The sequence below is a fragment of the Rutilus rutilus genome, assembly GCF_951802725.1.
Source record: "Rutilus rutilus genome assembly, chromosome: 15".
In the NCBI taxonomy this organism is placed as follows: domain Eukaryota; kingdom Metazoa; phylum Chordata; class Actinopteri; order Cypriniformes; family Leuciscidae; genus Rutilus; species Rutilus rutilus.
Window position 1 is genome coordinate 5,833,046 of NC_140220.1, and position 19,001 is coordinate 5,852,046.

Consider the following 19,001-nt stretch of genomic DNA (forward strand, 5'->3'; position numbering starts at 1 on the left):
TAACCATTAGGCCACAACTGTCCCAATGATATTACTGTCAGAATTGTGTAGTGACTATCAAGCTTCAAAGTTGGCAAAAAAATAAACATCATAAAAATATAAACATAGTGTGTACAGCTTGTTCACTACATTTCTAGTCTTCTGAAGTTTTATGTTTGTGTTGTGTTGTGTTCATGTTTGTCTTGTTTTTAGAGTCCAAGGCCGTCTGATGATTGTTTGTGTTAATTCTCTCTTAATGATACTAAACTCTTTCATTCTACTCGTTTAATCTGCTGTTGGATTGGAAAGTTTGGATTAAAGAGCTGGTGTCTCTTGACTGGCATTTCATTTCATGCCTGGGATAAAGATCAGTGGGTGATTATGGGTAAACAGGCTTATGTCATACTGCACCTAATGGGTTATTAGTGCCGAGGAGGCTGTTGTTGTATTTGTCCTAATGAATGACAGTGTTAATGATGGGACTTCACACATTTGGATTTTGAGGCATGTTTTAGAGTCATTAAAACGGCGTGGTTGTTGCAAGTCTCATGGGAACTTTTGCTCTCCAAAAAAACCCCCAGAAAACATTACATCACTACAGAGGAGTGTGTTTGTGTGTATGGGGAGTTTGTTTAGTCCTTATGCATGTGTGTTTATGTGATAATAGACATGAAGCAAACGCAAATGCAATTTAATGTGCATCCAGAGATACTCATATGTATTGAGATCTGAGGAATTTGGAGGTCAGAGCAACACCTTGAACTCTTCATCATGTTCCTCAAACCATTCTAGAACAATGTGTGCAGTTTGACAGTGATATTATCCTGCTGAAAGAGGCCGTCAGGGAACACCATTGTCATGAAGAGGTGTATCTGGTCTGCAATAATGTTTAGGAAGGTGGCATGTGTCAAATTTACGTCCACATGAATTGGGCTGACCCAGGGTTTCCCAGCAGATCATTGACCAGAGCGTCGCACACACTCCCTCCACCATCTTGTCGTCATCCCACAGTCCATCCTGGTCCATCACTTTCCCAGGTAGAAGGCACACATGTAGGCCTACATGGCCATTCTCGTGATTGACTCATCTGACCAAACGGCCTTCTTCCACTGCTCTAAGGTCCAGTTCCGACACTCACATGCCCATTGTAGGAGCTATTGTCAACATAGATACTCTGATTGTGGCTATGCAGCCCCGTACACAGCAGAGTGCGATGCACTGTGTTTTGTGACACATTCCTTCCAGAATCTTCATTAGAATTTTGTGCACTTGTGTCACAGTAGACCTTCTGTTGGCTCGGACCGGACAGGGATAGCCTTCGTTGCCCTGATGCATTAATGAGCCTTGGGAGCCCAACACCCTGTTGCTGGTTTGCCCCTCCTCGGACCACTATTGGTAAATTCTCAGCACTGCTGACCGGTAGCAACACAAAAGCCTTGTCGTTTCAGAGATAATCTAACCTAGCCGCCTTGCCATAACAATTTGGCACTTGTCAAAGTTCCTTAGATCTTTATTTCTGCCTATTTCTCCTGCATCCAACACATTGAATACAAGAACTGATTGTTTGCTTTCCATCTATTCTACCCAGATCTCAATATGTGGCCTTGTTGGAGATGATAAACGACATTCACTGCACCTGTGACTGGTAAGTATGTTGTTAAAAAGAATAAATATGTAATTTTTGGTGGTGCGTCCAGTGAAAATATTGGCAGGGCAAGTAAAAAAATTCTACTAAGAAAACAAACAAATAAATAAATACAAATCATTTCTAGTACATGACTAATTTAAACTTGTATCCAGTCTATTTATTATTTATACTTGTCCAATTTAAAAAATCTTGCTTTTTTTATTGTTAGTTTTAATTACTGTGTTTAGAACTCTATTATTTCTCTGATGTTGTAGGTGATTAGATTGAAGCACAAAGAAGTTAAAAGTTTGTTTGTCCTGTCTGTCTCCCGAATGATAAAAGTTCAGCTCTGTGGGGTATTATGGGTAAACAAGTTGGCTGTGATAATAATGTGACCGGATACAGCTAATAAGCTTCATGTGTAAAGCAGGTGAGAGGTGGTATTAACACCTTTGATTGGTCTCGACTCCTTTGAGGGTCACTCCAATGAAATGGAGGACTGGTAATAAGTCTCATGGGTCCAAGACACAAAGCATCATTAATGAGGTGTGTGTGTGACTGGCAGCTGTAGATTTGAAGGCCAGATAGACATTTACTGTAATATCTCTGGAATGGTTTTAAATATATAATAAAAGTGTCAAGCAGAGCATTATAACCTCTTCGGAAGGATAAGAGATAGGCAGGCCTTTGCAGAAGTTTACTTACAGTAGGCCTTATATAGTTTGTATTAGAGATGCACGGTTGGCGGTTACAGCCGTGGAAATAATATTTGAATTAAATTCGGGCAGGTGGCGGGCGGTTGAACCAATCAAATGAAAAATATATGTATACACCAGTCAGCGGATGGCGGGCGGGTGCGGTTTTGAAAATTGGTCAAAAACGTTGGTGCGGATGGATAGCGGACGGATGATGAGTTTTGTGATGCGGTTGCGGATGAAATAATAGCCCATCCGCGCATCTCTAGTTTGTGTATACAAATTAAAAGGACCTAAGTCTTATACTTTAAAGGCCAATTCAGAATGCTCCGATACATAGGTTTTGTTGGATCAGTGTTATACCCCTGTTGGCATCCGTTGGTCGTTGGTCGCGCTTGTTCCCCTTCGAGGGAACTCGCACTGCGTCGTCGTCGTGACGACACTTTGGGGAATGCCCCCAGCGTAGCGCATCTGAAGTATGAATGAAATCTGTCCAATCCTGATTGGTGCTGCGTCATGACGTAGTAGATGACGGCATACCCGGAAGATACAAAGGGACGCCGGCACACACACACATTAGCTTTCTGCTCTTCAGCTGAAGCGCTCTGTGTTTTGTCAGTCTTATTTATTGTTGTCTGTCCTATTCTAGTCACAAGCATCAATATGAGCGAGCAGTTTAAGAAGTGTGTGCATCCGTGCCCACGCTATATTTCGGGCTCGGACACACACCAGCTGTGTGTGCTTTGTCTCGGCGTGCAGCACGCTAGGGCGGCTCTCGAGGGAGCCGCTTGTAGCGAGTGCGATAAGCTGCCGCTGAGAACATTGCGCTCACGGCTCGCCGTGTTTGACCAGCACGGCCAAGCTCGCGAGCCTCGCGGTTCTGGGCCCGCTATTGCCGAGGCAGAGCGGCGTCGCAGATCGTGGGGCTCACAAATGGATCTGTCAGCGGGACATGGGACTGCTACGGCATCTTCCCAGTCCTCGTCTGAAGATTCAGACGTTCTCCCGCCCCGTGTGGAAGCCCGCGAGGCGGCTTCTTCCCGCGAGGCGGAGGACCAGATGTTGCAATTGTCCGGCTCTGAGGAGTCAGATGATTTAAACATCGAGGCGGGTGATGCGGCGTTAGAAATTCAAACGCCAGCGCATGCACCCGCTCAAGAGGAGCTTGTGGAGGTTCTGACACGCGCTGTGGCCAAACTTAATATCGACTGGCCACAGGAGGAACCTCAAATCCAGCCGCCCAGTAAGCTGGATGAGAGGTTTTTCAAGCGCAGATCTCAACCTCCACGCCGGGGTCTGCCTTTTTTCCCTGACTTGCACAACGAGTTGTGTAAGTCGTGGGACAAACCGTTTTCAGCCAGGCTCTCTAATCCCCCAGTCCTTGATTTTGCAAATGTTGTGGGGGCGGCTGAATCTGGTTATGGGAGATTACCTCGGGTTGAGGAGGCTCTCGCGAGCTATCTCTCCCCCGAGGCCGCATCGTCCCTTAAGGCCCCGGTACTGCCCACTAAGCCGTGCCGAGATACATCAGCGCTGGAGGGCAGGGCATATATGGCGGCTGGGCGGGCTGGTGGCTGTTTGCACACGATGGCAGTGTTGCAAGCCTACCAGGCCGACCTCCTTAAGGAGCTGGATGAAGGCCAGGGGCCATCTCCAGAGGATATTGTGGAGCTCAGAAAGGCCACTGATTTGTCTCTCCGCATCACCAAGGAGACGGCCCATGCCATCGGCCGCTCCATGGCTGGTTTGGTGTGCGTTGAGAGACACCTATGGTTAAATTTATCGGGGATGAAGGAGAAGGAAAAACATTTTCTCCTGGATTCCCCGATCTCGCCTTTTGGCCTTTTTGGTGGCGCGGTCGATACCGTTGTTGGAAGATTTCAGGAGGTGAAAAAGCAGTCAGCGGCCTTCCAGCAATACCTCCCCCGTCGCTCCAGCTCCTCTAGGAAGGCTGCCTCTAAGGGGCAGCCTCAGCCGTCTGCCAGCTCCTCGCACCGTCAGGTGCAAAAGGAGAGTGTTGCCTCCCGCGCCCCGAGGGAGCCTGGCAAAGGAGGCGACGCTCTCGAGGTAAGCCTTCGGAGCCGAAGGTCGATCTAAGGACCGTCCTTCAGGCGAAGAAGGCTTCCTCTAAGCGGTCCTAGTTGCGACCGGACCGCTGAGAGCTGTCCCCCCCGGGATGGAGCGATCGAGGTCGCTTCCTTCCCGGAGCTCTCGGGGAATCAGTGCTGTGCTCCCGCCGTCCAGTACGTTTCGGGCCACACTGATTTCCCGCGTACGCACGCCGCTCTAGCCACCTCTAGAAAGACCTGTGGCTGGGCAGCGAACGCGTATGCACACCGAAAATCATTCTCGACTACTCCCTGCCGGTCAGCCGCTTCAGGGGGTCGGGAACGAGTCTCGGTTAATACCCGAGGCCAGCCTCGAGAGGCTGGTTCCCTTAGTAGATTATCTCGGCGCATGGTCATGCCTTCCGAATATATCTGCGTGGGCCCTGCGTACTGTAGAGCTGGGTTACAGACTGCAGTTCAGCTCCCCTCCACCGAAGTTCAACGGGGTGGTCTGGACTGTGGTCGGCCCAGAGCAGGTTCGGGTTATGGAACAGGAAGTTCAGTCCCTGTTGGTAAAAGAGGCCATAGAACGTGTTCCTCTGCCACACAGGGAGTCCGGGTTCTACAGCCGGTACTTCATAGTTCCCAAGAAGGATGGGGGGTTGCGTCCAATAATAGATCTCAGGCACTTGAATCGTTCCCTGAGGAGATTCAGGTTCAAGATGCTCACAATTCCAGCCATCGTGAGTCAGATCCAGTTCGAGGACTGGTTCGTCACGATAGATCTGAAGGACGCATACTTCCATATCTCCATCCTTCCATGTCACAGGAAGTTCCTGAGGTTCGCTTTCGGGGGCGAAGCGTACCAATATCGGGTTCTTCCCTTTGGCCTAGCTCTTTCCCCTCGCACCTTCACCAAGTGCATGGATGCAGCGCTGGCTCCGCTGAGACTCCAGGGCATTCGTGTACTCAATTACATCGACGACTGGCTAATATTAGCCAAGTCGTACGAGATGGCAGTTCGGCATCGAGATGTCGTTCTAGCCCATATCAGGTGCTTGGGGCTGAGACTCAACACAAAGAAAAGTGTGTTGACGCCCTCCCAGAGGACTACGTTCTTGGGAGTCGTATGGGACTCCACGACGATGCGGGCACGAATGTCTCCCGCACGCGTGGAATCCATACGGGCGATGGTCTCCAGAGTGAAGCTAGGCCACAACCTCACTGTGAAGCAGTTTCAGAGACTGCTGGGGCTCATGGCAGCAGCGTCCAACATCATACCTTTTGGCCTGCTACACATGAGACCCCTACAGTGGTGGTTGAGAGCCAAGGGGTTTTCCCCGAAGGGAAATCCGTTCCGTATGATCAGAGTAACGCGCAGATGCCTTCGTTCTCTCGTCATATGGAGGAAACCTTGGTTCTTGTCCCAGGGACCAGTGCTGGGAGCATCATGTTGCCGGAAAACCGTTTCAACAGATGCCTCCCTCACTGGTTGGGGCGCGGTCATGGACGGCCGCTTTGCGAGAGGTCTGTGGGAGACCCGGCATTCTTCCTGGCACATCAACTGCCTGGAAATGCTGGCGGTCTACAAAGCTCTGAGGAGCTTTTTCCCGGACCTCCGCGGCCACCATGTCCTGATACGCTCGGACAACACATCTGTAGTCGCGTATCTGAATCATCAGGGGGGTCTGAGGTCGCGCCCTCTATGCAGACTGGCACACCAGATCCTTCTGTGGTCCCAGGGGAAACTGTCGTCTCTCAGAGCGATGTACGTCCCTGGGGACCAAAATCAGGGAGCAGACGTCCTGTCGAGGCAGGGGCTGAGGCCCGGGGAGTGGCGACTCCACCCAGAGGTGGTGGGAGCCATGTGCGTAAGATTCGGCCCAGTGGAAGTGGATCTGTTTGCGTCTCAAGAGACGTCCCACTGTCCACTGTGGTTCTCTCTCAGGCATCCAGCTCCGTTGGGGCTGGACACCATGATGCAGACGTGGCCGAGGCTGCGTCTGTACGCATTTCCCCCGATCGCTCTGCTCCCGGGAGTCCTGGAGCGGGTCCGCCGGGAGGGGATCAGTCTACTTTTAGTAGCACCCCGCTGGCCGACCCGGGTATGGTTCTCGGACATTGTAGCACTGCTGGACGGCCTCCCGTGGCAGGTCCCTCTGAGGAGGGATCTGCTGTCGCAGGCAGGGGGCACAATATTTCACCCCCGGCCAGAGCTGTGGAACCTCTGTGGAACCTCTCGCCCCACCTGAGGGGGCTCGGTACCTAGAGGCTGGCCTGTCAGCAGATGTTGTCGAGACCCTACTCAGCTCCAGGGCTCCTTCTACCAGGAGACTGTACAGCCTGAAGTGGAATGTGTTTTCCACTTGGTGTAGAGAGCGCGAGGTGGACCCAGTTAACTGCCCAGTGGCTTCAGTGCTGGAGTTCCTCCAAGATCGTTTCTCCGCCGGTCTTACCCCGTCCACACTTAAGGTGTATGTGGCCGCCATTGGGGCTTTCCACTCGCCTGTAGGTGATGGGCCTTTGGGGAAGCACCATCTGGTTGTACGTTTCCTCCGTGGGGCACGGAGGATGAGGCCTGCGGCTCGCTCCAGAGTCCCAACCTGGGACCTGGCGGTGGTACTTGAAGGGTTGGCTGAGGCCCCCTTCGAGCCACTGGAGTCGGCTGAGGCAAAGAACCTGACCCTTAAGGTGGCCTTTCTCCTAGCTATCACTTCTCTGAGGAGAGTGGGGGATCTCCAGGCCTTGGCTATAACCCCAACTTGCCTGGAGTTTGCTCCTGGCGGAGTTAAGGCCATCTTACATCCTAGACCGGGCTATGTGCCCAAGGTGCCATCTAATGTGGCACGGTCAGTGGTTCTTCAGGCCTTCCATCCTCCACCTCACGTGACGGCGGAAGAGGGGAGACTTCACCTGCTCTGCCCAGTCAGAGCCCTGAGAGTGTACCTTGAGAGGTCTTCTCAGTGGAGGAAGTCAGACCAGTTGTTGGTGTGCTTTGGTTCACCCAAGAAAGGGCTGCCTGCATCCAAGCAGACAATCAGTAATTGGATTGTCCAGGCTATAGCCACGGCTTATCAGGTGCGCAATCTGCCTTCACCTATGGCCGTGAGGGCTCATTCTACCAGGAGCATGGCCTCCTCGGTAGCCCTCCTTTCTGGAGTCTCGCTTCAGGATATTTGCGAAGCGGCTGGGTGGGCCACTCCGCACACCTTCATACGGTTTTACAGTCTGCAACTCCCTGTGACGCCTGGCGTCAGAGTGCTCGCGTCCTAAGTGTGCCTGTTTTTACAGCTTCATACTAGGGCAGGTGTGATTACGGTGTGGCATAGTGGGTATTACGTTCCCCAAAGTGTCGTCACGACGACGACGCAGTGCGAGTTCCCTCGAAGGGGAACGTCTCGGGTTACGACTGTAACCCTTGTTCCCCGAGAAGGGAACGAGACACTGCGTCTCGTCGCCACCCCTATCACGGCAGAGCGCTTGCTTCATCGCAAATAGCTAATGTGTGTGTGTGCCGGCGTCCCTTTGTATCTTCCGGGTATGCCGTCATCTACTACGTCATGACGCAGCACCAATCAGGATTGGACAGATTTCATTCATACTTCAGATGCGCTACGCTGGGGGCATTCCCCAAAGTGTCGTCACGACGACGACGCAGTGTCTCGTTCCCTTCTCGGGGAACAAGGGTTACAGTCGTAACCCGAGACATTTTCACTAATTGAACATGTTGAATCTCCATTTCTCGGGTCATAGAGTGAGAAGTGACGTGCTGTAATCTGGTGACTGTCCGTATTGGTCGCCGTCTGATGGAGTTTTTTAAATATTGTAAATAAAACAAAGATTTTTAGAGTATGTTTTTACGAGAAAAAACTGTTTCAGTCTTTACACTTCAAAATTGCATGTTTAATTCAATGCGTTACTTACTGTTTCTTTATTTGAGAAATTGAATAGCAATTTCTGATTTAAAATTGTTTCAAAGTAAATCCTACACCAATTTATTTCAGCGTGGATTTAAAAGGCAGTGTGGTCACTATTGTTCTCGGCGGTTGCTATGTGGTTGCTAGGGCGTTGTTGTGGTGTTGGTTGATTTTTTGTTGTTGTTATAATCTCCAGAGTTCATGATGTTTTTGTAACCATACGTTTTATTGACAGGTGTAGGAGGGTTACTTTGAATATGAGAGTATATATGGACACAAAGCAGCTCTGAGTCCATTTATGGAGTTTAATTGGAAGGGCATGTACTATATATGTGTATATCTTTCTTTGGATATTGGTCTTTGCCAAACTGTAATTCATGAAATTGTTCTTTTTATACTTTTGTTTATAATTGTCAGCCTTTTACGATTACTAAGAAAATCATTTCAGGATTTGGGACAAATGTGATGACTTCAAATGTGACTGACACTGAAAATATGTTTCTCTGCTATCCACTCCTGCTGGATTCCTGTGCGAAAGTGCAACGTCTTACTGTAGTTAAAGTTGCAATGTATATTTTCATGGTGCTGATGATCCTTACAACAGTTTTTGGGAATCTGCTGATCATCATCTCCATCTCTCACTTCAAACATCTACAGTCTCCAACTCATCTGATCATCCGCTCTCTGGCTGCCAGTGATTGTCTGCTGGGCTCTTTGGTCATGCCGTACAGCATGGTGCGATCTGTTGAAGGCTGCTGGTATCTGGGAAATGTTGTGTGTAAAGTGCATTCTAGTTTGGACATGACCTTCTGTATCTCTTCCATACTGCATCTCAGTTTAATATCTATTGACAGGTACTGGGCCATTTGTGATCCTTTAAGATACAAAATGAGGGTCACAAACAACACTGTGACTGTATTTACTACATTTACATGGCTGTTTTCATTTGTGTACAGCTTTTCTGTTGTGTTTACAGGGATAAATGCAGTTGGACTAGAGGTGCTAATATTGCAGATTTCCTGTGTGGGAAGTTGTCTGTTGTTCTTTAACAAACAGTGGGGTATTATATGTCCAATTCTCACATTCTTCCTTCCTGGAACGATCATGAGCTCTCTTTATATGAAAATCTTCCATGTTGCAAGAAAGCATGCAAAGGTAATGTCAGAAAGAGTGCCTGTGGCGGCAGCAGGAGGGTTGAAGAGCCAGAGCTCTGCTCAAAGAGAAGGAAAAGCAGCGAAAACTCTGGCCATTGTCATGGGTGTTTTTTTGTTCTGCTGGCTGCCTATTTTTACTGTTACTGCTCTCGACCCTTTTTTCAATTATTTAACCCCAGCTGATGTTTTTGATGTTTTGGTTTGGTTTGCATATTTTAACTCCACTTGTAACCCCTTGATTTATGGATTTTTCTACCCTTGTTTTCAGAATGCGTTTAAGATTCTTATATCCACTTATGTCTGTGGCATCAAGGATTCAAACACCTTGACTTTTAAATGAATACGACACTGACACTCATTTCAGGCATCATAATAAAGAGCAGTGATCTGAATATTTTTAGTAATCTTGGGGAAGATGAGGGGCTTACATGACACATGCATGGCTAAAATCAATGTTCAAAAAACTTTTTTGAAATATTTTCGGTAACACTTTATTTTGATGGTCCCTTTTGACCATTTGATGGTTTTGTAGTAGTAGTAGTAAACTTAACAGTTTAAATTGAACACTAAACTCACATTTTAATGGATTTACATTAAATGGTCTCCCTTTGGAAAAACATTCTCATTTTGGCAGTTTGATTTAAATTTCCTGATTTGGATCTAGGTGATTAATACTTATCCTCAACTGAACAACTAAAGCTGGCCACACTTACATGATCTGTTCAAAAACTGAAAAGAGAAAAAGACATTATTGGTAAGAAACCAGTAACAATTTGAAAGTTCAAATTTATAGACATCTAAAGAAGGATATCTTGTACTGTACCTGTTGAGAATGTGCCGTCTGTGTAGTTGGATGGTTGAGTTCCAGAAAATCCGTATCAAAGTGGCTTTGAATTGATTTTGAACAGTTACAGATACATAAAAAAAAAAAAAAAAAAAAAAAAAAAAGCTGGGTTCAAAGAATTCTAATCTCAACACAAAGAACCAATTATCATAAAAAGCTTCTTTAGAATGATATGGTTCCAAAAAAACGAACTATTTGTAAAGAACCTTCTTTTTTTAGAGTGCACAGTATATGATTGCAGTAAAATATATATCTTTTATTGAACATTGATGGAGCATTTTGTGCACTCTAAAAAATGCTGGACTCAGCCCGTTGGGTCATTTTTATTGGGTTAGTTTCATTATTTTTACCCAGGTGCTATAGGTAGTTTTTGTGTAACTCAGTTGCTGGGTCAATATTACTGAGAATACAAATGATGATGAGTTCTATTATTAAAGACTGTTCCCATTCTGAACTCCAGCTCCGTCCCTTTTGTAAATTCATGGCCTCTAGGTGGAGAACAAAACAATACAGCAATACTTTTGTACCTGTTGCGATTACATTATTAAATAAAAATAGTATGATATGACAAACTTTGTCATGCATGGCACTTTATGCTTTTGAGGTTTGGGTAAGTGTGTGTATGTAGAGGTACATTGTCATAACCTTTTTCTTAGGAGTTTTTTATACTTTTAACTTTTTGATATTATATTATAATGGTATAAGGTTTAATGCATGTTCTGGGGTCTCATTTATAAAACTGTGCGTAGGAACCTTACTAAAAGTGTACGTGCGCCCGAAAGCCAAAAAAGGCGTACGCAAAAAAATATTCGGATTTATAAAACCGTTCGTACGCCAGAACCTGCGCAGAATTCACTTTATAAATCCCAGTCAGTGGAAGATTGTGCGCACATGCGTCTCCACCCCGAAATAACCATATATGGAGCTTACAACGCCTAGTTTTACTATGCATACCCTCATCTGCATATCATTTGCATATGATTATTCATCCACGTGATAACGTTTAACGGTACAAGACACATTACATTAATAAAAATCATGTAGTTGCCTATCCTTGCCTTGTTTTTGAATACATAAATCAAATAGTGTCAAATACATTTCATTGTCTTTTCCACTGGCCGAATTGTATTTTTAATTGATATTTTTAATGGAAACAGAAAGGCCTTGGGCATTATTTGCACGAAACTATTTTCTCAGACAGTCTGGTATTATCATGATAAGCAGTTCTCTCTGTGGTTAAACATTAAAGCACAGCACGCCACAGGAAAAGTGTTCAAAAACACCGCATCCACAACAAATATTTCTATTGACTGAATTTGAATATAAAAATGTTGTAACTTCTCAGTAATGATTTCATGTTTAAGTGCTTAACTCCATTAATTTGAATGGCATATTTAATCTAAATGTTTATATCAGAAGTAAAACATAGTTTAAATCAATATTTTATTTATTTAAACTGTTATTTGCGTCAGTTTCACTAAACGGCCCAACGCGCTCGCCGGCGCGGACATTTAAGAAGGGATGGATATTTGCTTCAAGTGGCAGGCTTGGTGAGTGAAAGTATATTTTGTATTATCTTTCTGTATATGTTTAATTTTCTTTAGATTTTCTGTCTAAAAGTGACCAAAAAGACATTTAACTGCAGCTCACCATCGGTGTCGCCAATTCCCTTTGTCTCCAGAATGTGCGTACGCACGGCTCGAAGTTTGCTTAAAGGTGCGCACATTCTCCCGTCAAGTTTGTTTTTTATAGATCACAACCTTTGCGTGGGAACTGGCGTACGTACGTTTCCAGCCCCGTTTTGTGCGTACGCACGCTTTATAAATGAGACCCCAGATGTCTTATGAATTTGTCTAAATTATGGATTGCTGATTCTCCTGTCTGCACAACAAAATTACCCTCGGGTTCTAAGAAAGACACCTTAAACCAGTGGTCGTCAAAACTGCCCAAACCAGCAATAATATCTGGCCCGCGCCTGCAGCCAGATTATTTTGATAGCGGCGGGTTCTGAATCATGACAGCAACAGTTACTCACAATCCCTTCATCTTTAGTGATTTTGCCTTCAAAATAAAAGTATGAGAATGTTTTTGCAGCAATGTTTTATTTTGAGATGAGTTGAGAGCTTTTAATTTGAAAAGTTCTGGAAGACATTCAAAAGAGTCTGTGGTTCGCTTCATTGCAGAAAAGACACACCGGCTTTGCATTCACAAAACTAGGTAGGATGAATGCATAGTTGTCTTTCCCTTCTTCTTTGTATGCCCTATTTTCGCTGTCAACTTTCCTCTTTAGACTCTTTGATAGTGCCATTTTCTCTCACCAGCTAGCTTAAATGTTAACATCACTCTGCACACGATGTAACGTACCTCCAGCACGCAAACAATTTAAAAAGATGCGTGGAGATGCCAAGGAGATGCCAAAGAATAATTCTGAGCATAAAAGTAGCCTACCTCAAATAATTATTACATTAAGTTAGGCTCCATTGTGTAACAAGCAAATTAAATTGATACACATTTATTATTCACAATATGGAAAAAGGATTTTATTTGTTATATTTTGAGTTATTTGTATCCATTCCGCATCTCCCACATATGTATGTTTTAGCAAGGCGGTCTGTGTTGGTGAATGAAGATACTTGCCAGGTTACGTGTCACTACTGCTTATTAATTTATCCAGTGTAAAACCCGGACACCGACACACAAATGTGGCTTTTTGTCAATGACTGTCTTACTACAGGATTAAACACAGAGTAACAGCTCACTAGTTACAAAAGACACTGTAACAGTCTGTCACAGGCAATTCTAGTTGCCTTTTTCATCAATTAATTTCTTAACTTATCTATTGACTATGTTCTGGCCTGCCATCTAGTGGCAATTTTTTTTTGGCCTGATGCCAAACTTACTAGCCAACCCCTGCTTTAAACCTTGAACCTTCTCACACACCAACCCAGCGCTGGGTCAGTGTCATTGAATGGATTGGAACAGACATATAGCCTACTGATACCAGTTGTCTTCTCAAAGATTCACAGACCACACCATCTGCCACATTGTAGAAATTCACTTCTAGCCAGCAATCATAAGACTTTTTTTAATGTTAGGTTAGGGTTACAAACATTTCTTTCATCGTCTCTGGCCCTCTATAGCCTTGGACACCCCATGTTTAAAACTCTAGTTCCGCCATTGATCCATTGATCACTACACACAGTTGTTGAATTATTAATTTGATCATTTTAATCTCCTGAGTTTATGTTGTTTTTGTAACTATGGGTTACATGGACTGGTGTACAGGGGTTACCTCGAATCTGAGCATAAATGGACACAACTGAACTGCTCTGAGTCCATTTAGGGAGTAAATCTAGATGGGCATGTTCACTTTTCTCTGGATATTGATCTTCACCAAACTATAATTTACTAAATTATTCTGTTTTTATGTTGGTTTATAAATGTCTGCTTTTTTATGGTTACAAAGAAAATCATCTCAGCCTCTGGAGTAGATGTGATGATGTCAAATGAAACTGACTCTGAGAATGTGTTTCTCTGCTATCCACTCCTGCTGGACTCCTGTGCGAAATTGCATCGTCTTACTGTAGTTAAAGTGGCAATGTATGTTTTCATGGTGCTGATGATCCTCACAACAGTTTTTGGGAATCTGCTAATCATCATCTCCATCTCTCACTTCAAACATCTAAAGTCTCCAACTCATCTGATCGTTCGCTCTCTGGCAGCTTGTGATTGTCTGCTGGGCTCTTTGGTCATGCCATACAGCATGGTGCGATCTGTTGAAGGCTGCTGGTATCTGGGAGATTTTGTGTGTAAAGTGCATTTTAGTTTAGACATGACCTTCTGTATTTCTTCCATACTGCATCTCAGTTTAATATCTATTGACAGGTACTGGGCCATTTGTGATCCTTTAAGATACAAAATGAGGGTCACAAACAACACTGTGACTGTATTTACTACATTTACATGGCTGTTTTCATTTGTGTACAGCTTTTATGTTGTGTTTTCAGGGATAAATGCAGTTGGACTAGAGATGCTAATATTGCAGATTTCCTGTGTGGGAAGTTGTGTTCTGTTTTTTAACAAACAGTGGGGTCTTATATGTCCAATTCTCACATTCTTCCTTCCTGGAACGATCATGAGCTCTCTTTATATGAAAATATTCCATGTTGCAAGAAAGCATGCAAAGGTAATGTCAGAAAGAGTGACTGTGACGACAGCAGGAGGGTTGAAGAGCCAAAGCTCTGCTCAAAGAGAAGGAAAAGCAGCGAAAACTCTGGCCATTGTCATGGGTGTTTTTTATCTCTGCTGGCTGCCTTTTTTTACTGTTACTGCTCTCGACCCTTTTTACAATTATTTAACCCCAGCTGATGTTTTTGAGGTTGTAATTTGGTTTGCATATTTTAACTCCACTTGTAACCCCTTGATTTATGGCTTTTTCTACCCTTGTTTTCAGAATGCATTTAAGGTTCTTATATGCACTTATGTTTGTGGCATCAAGGACTCAAACACATTGAATTTTGAATGAATATGACACTCACACTTATTTCAAGCATCACAATAAAGTTTTTTTTTATGTAATTCTTTTTAGTTCATATATGCTAAAGCCATTTTTAAAATGTTTCTGTTTCTTATGAACTTTCTGCATTTATTGGAAGCAGTGATATGAATATTTTTAGTAATCTGGTGAAAAAGAGGGGCTGGGACCGTATTAAACAGATTATTGAGTTAGTACACTTTGAAGTCTGTTATAGTAAATTTTCCAAGCTATTACCATGGGCGCCTGCAGGATTTCATGCATAGAGGGGGGTTTAGTTTTTTGGCACAAACAACTCTAAAAGGTTTTTAAAAAAATCAATATACACTCATGTAGCCTAACTATTATGCACGAATGAGACTCTTCGGACCAAAAGATATGTGAAAGCAACGGTAGAGCAGAGCAAAATTATTGTATGTCTTGACACGTTTTAAAGATTTTTAATCCCAAAAACTGCAAAAGGAATGAAATTGTCAAAAAGGACATCAGTCAAGTGCATATTCACATAATAAAAAGTGCTGTTTGTTCTGTCAATACTGTTTGTTTGTTTTGCTGACTGAGAAATAGCTTCAGAAGATTCAGCGAGAGAGCAGTCCAAACGAATGGGAATGGATTCATACCGTTTTGACTAATTCATTGAAAAGAATGAATTGACTCGAAATCGAAGAATGATTAAATCACATCACTGGTTCAGTCAACAGAAAAATGTGACACATAATAACTAACTATTAAATAAATATTAAATAATCTAAAATATTTGCATGGAAAACGTTTCCCAGGTCACATGGCAGGCCAGTGCAAATTCGTGTGACTCCCTCAGTAGAAATCGCAAACTTGCGGCTCGTCCATGGTCCCCCTCAGTAGAAATCGCGTTCCGTTGGGGGTCCCCTTCGGTAGAGATCATCTTCCCCCTCAGTAGAAATTGGTTTTGCATAATGGGGGGAAGGTTTGCATGCCCTGTGTGCCCGTCTGCTAAGCCACTGCTGTGGGCAGAGTCTTCGCTAGCAAAAGGTGGTGACAATACGATTTCAACCAGCATGACATCTATGAATGTCATTTATAAACGTTACTAATCAACTGTTCAGGGAAGGAGGTGCGCCAGGAACCAGCAAACTTGAGCTTCTGGAGATGGAGAACCAGGTGGAGCTGACAAGCCAAAGAGCCCACGCGACATCTCTGGCACTGGAGACTGAGGCGGAGCCACAGCGATGAGCGTCTAAGGTGGAACATGGGAGACTGAGGACTGAGATGGAGCCAGTGGGACTGAAGACAAAGGCGGAGCCGGGGGAAAGATGAAGACGGAGCCAAAGGTGCAGGCAGGATGACGTCTGACCAAGGCGGAGCCGGTGGGACAAAGTAGCCTGGTGAAGCCGTCAGGACGATGGTTTCTGGTGGAGCCGAGGGAGGGAGGAGCCAAGGCAGACAGACCGTGGTGGAGTGACGGGCTCGTAGGCAGGAAGCGAAGCCAGGGGAACCTCCCTAGTGGACAGAGCTGGAGGACTGAAGCTCCGATGCCATTCCTCACAAAAAGGTGTTGGAAATGCAGAGGGGCTGAAGGGAACCAGCAGAGGCGGGTTGAGGAACTGGCTGATCTTGGAAGAGGAGCTAGGAGAAGGAGGCTGGGAAGGATCATAGGGAACACAGGCCACAAGGGACTGGGCGGAACCAGCAGGGATCAGGAGATTCAGGGCTTGGCGGAACCAGCGGGGAAATTCAGGGATGAGCAGAATCAGCGGGGGTAGGAGAAACAGGGAATTTACCTTCTTAAACACCTCCAATAGTTCGTCCATATAATTTACAGAGGCCATAAACCATATACTCCAAAGTGGTGGGGTTGTGGGCAGGGCTTCCCTCACAGCCCTCGAACTCCACAAGCACTCCCTCTGTGACGGAGGTGTTGCGCTTACACACCTGGTCAGACTCTCCGTGTGGATCTGGCTACGGGGCGATGTCACTTTATGTCCTCATTGTAGGCTCGGGCTCGTCCATCATGCCAGGCCGATCTCCATAGTCTGCTGTGGGCTCTTGCAACTCCACCATGCAGCTGTCGGGCAATGGATGGCTGGTCTCTGGATGTGGAGTAGGGCTGGTGTGGTCCTCAGCCAGACAAATGGGGAATGGGGAATCACGGTTCACAAGCACCCACTCCAAAAATGTGGCGAAATTTTCATTTTTATGGTTGTGATGTCAGAACTAGTCATTCTTTCAAAGGTCATTTTGGAGTGAGGAGGTTATTTTTTTCTAGTTCTGGAAGTTAGAATATGTATATTATATCACACTCTTTTATTTATTTATTTTTATACGACCAATGCCTTTAAGGTTAGAGGACACATGTTTCAATAAATAACATATTTTTTGTAACTATGTAAACTTTGTAAAAATATAAATTATATAATATACGTATTCTGGAGTGGGTGCTGGTCAACTATCATGCGCATTCTGCGTCTTCGTGTAAAGGAAATAACTGTCTATTTAAAGGTGCTCTAAGTCAGTGGTTCCCAAACCTGTCCTGAAGAACCCCCAGCACTGCACATTTTGGATGTCTCTCTCATCTAACACACCTGATTAAAATTATCAGCTCATTATGGCGCTTTTCCACTGCATGGTACGGTACGGCTCGGTTCGGTACGGCACGCTTTGGTGCTTTTCCACTGCATGGTATGGTACGGCTCGGTTCGGTACGGCTCACTTATGGCGCATTTCCACTGCATGGTACGGTACGGTACGGCTCGCTTCGGCTCGCTTTAAATGGTACCACCTCTGTTGAGGTTCCAAGCGTACCGTACCGATACTAAAATGTGACGTGAAAACACTGCAGATCACTGATTGGTCAGACAGAATCATCTCTACCAGCGTCATAGTATTTACGACACGAGACACTTAAACCCGCTAGATTTAAATAGCCAGTAGACAACAGCCAACGCTGTAGCACCTGTTTTAAAAGTATTTGCTTCAAAAAAAAGAGTATAAACTTCCACAAAAAAAAAGAAATGGCTGAATCGTGGTCAGTGGACGAGGTGCAGACGTTCCTCTCGTTGGTTGCCGAGGAGTGGATGGGGAAACACGGAATGAAAAATTCGCATTTAATATGATGATGTCATGGTAATAGAGACGGCAACTATAAACGATCAGTCCCACCCACTTTGAAGCTGTACTAACTGCAGTGGAAAAGCAACCGAGCTAAATCGAGCCGAACCGTGCCGTACTGAGTTGAGTCGTACCACGCAGTGGTTAAGCGAAGCGAGCCAAACCGTTCCGCGCCGAGTCGAACCGTACCGAGCCGAACCGAGCCGTACCATGCAGTGGAAAAGCGCCATTAGTAGAGACTGCAAGACCTGAAGTAGGTGTGTCAGATAAGGGCAACATACAAAATGTGCAGTGCTGGGGGTCCTTCAGGACAGGTTTGGGAACCACTGCTCTAAGTGATGTTGGGTGATGTCACTTCTTGTTGACGTTTAAAGTATTGTCAAACAAAACGGAGGCTAACTAGACCCTCCCTCCTCCTCATCCGCGCACTAACCCCTCAAACCCCACCCCAAATCCCACCCCAAATCCCACCCCAAATCCTTCTTGTCGGTCGGTTATTGGCTGGAACAGTTTGTTATGTTTCGTGGTGCAGGTTGGCCCAGTTTGTTTTTCTTGCCATTTGTGGAGCTTGGGGTGTCTACAGAGACCACGTTTTTTTTTTTACAGTGTGTTCAGGGGACAGGCAGCTAGCGGATGGTGAGGTTTGCCATGGTGTGGTTTGCTGTATGTGACAAAAAATGTTTTGGCCTAAAAAACGCATGACATCGCATAGAGGACCTTTAAGCAGATATATTCGACTATATTCATCATTCAATAAGTGAAAAAGAAAACTAACACTATACAAACCATAAACGAAGTAACGCTTGCTTAACGTTTTGAATATCAGTCATGCTTATAACGTTCTTTATTCCACTTTGCTCATATTATTATGAAAATATTTGCGCAGTGGAATGCTCAGGTAAGATGACGTAAGATTAGAACAGCCTTCTGTCTGTGCCGTCATTACTTCTTTGCTTACTTTCATCACTTTTGCTCTTTTTCTCGTGTACTGACTTTGCGTCTGGCTAGAGCCAACGGTGCGGAACACACCAAAAAAACAAAGCCAGCCGATGTTTGTTTATGTTTGATGCAAGAGATTTTACGTGATTCCCATGTTCACAGGAAGGAATCTGGTTG

The 19,001-nt window shown here is 45.1% G+C and overlaps 2 protein-coding genes across 2 annotated transcripts; both read left to right on the plus strand.

The window, feature by feature from the left end:
* Positions 1 to 8,731: 8,731 nt before the first annotated feature.
* Positions 8,732 to 9,760, plus strand: LOC311305614 (trace amine-associated receptor 4-like; the record flags this gene model as incomplete). The annotated part of the gene is made up of 1 exon (XM_084433419.1): positions 8,732 to 9,760. One exon carries the CDS (start codon positions 8,732 to 8,734, stop codon positions 9,758 to 9,760), a length of 1,029 nt encoding a protein of 342 aa, XP_084289545.1.
* A 4,000-nt stretch (positions 9,761 to 13,760) lies between these two features.
* On the plus strand, positions 13,761 to 14,789 carry LOC311304873 (trace amine-associated receptor 4-like; the record flags this gene model as incomplete). The annotated part of the gene is made up of 1 exon (XM_084432218.1): positions 13,761 to 14,789. The coding sequence occupies one exon, from the start codon at positions 13,761 to 13,763 to the stop codon at positions 14,787 to 14,789; it is 1,029 nt and encodes a 342-aa protein (XP_084288344.1).
* Positions 14,790 to 19,001: the final 4,212 nt, after the last annotated feature.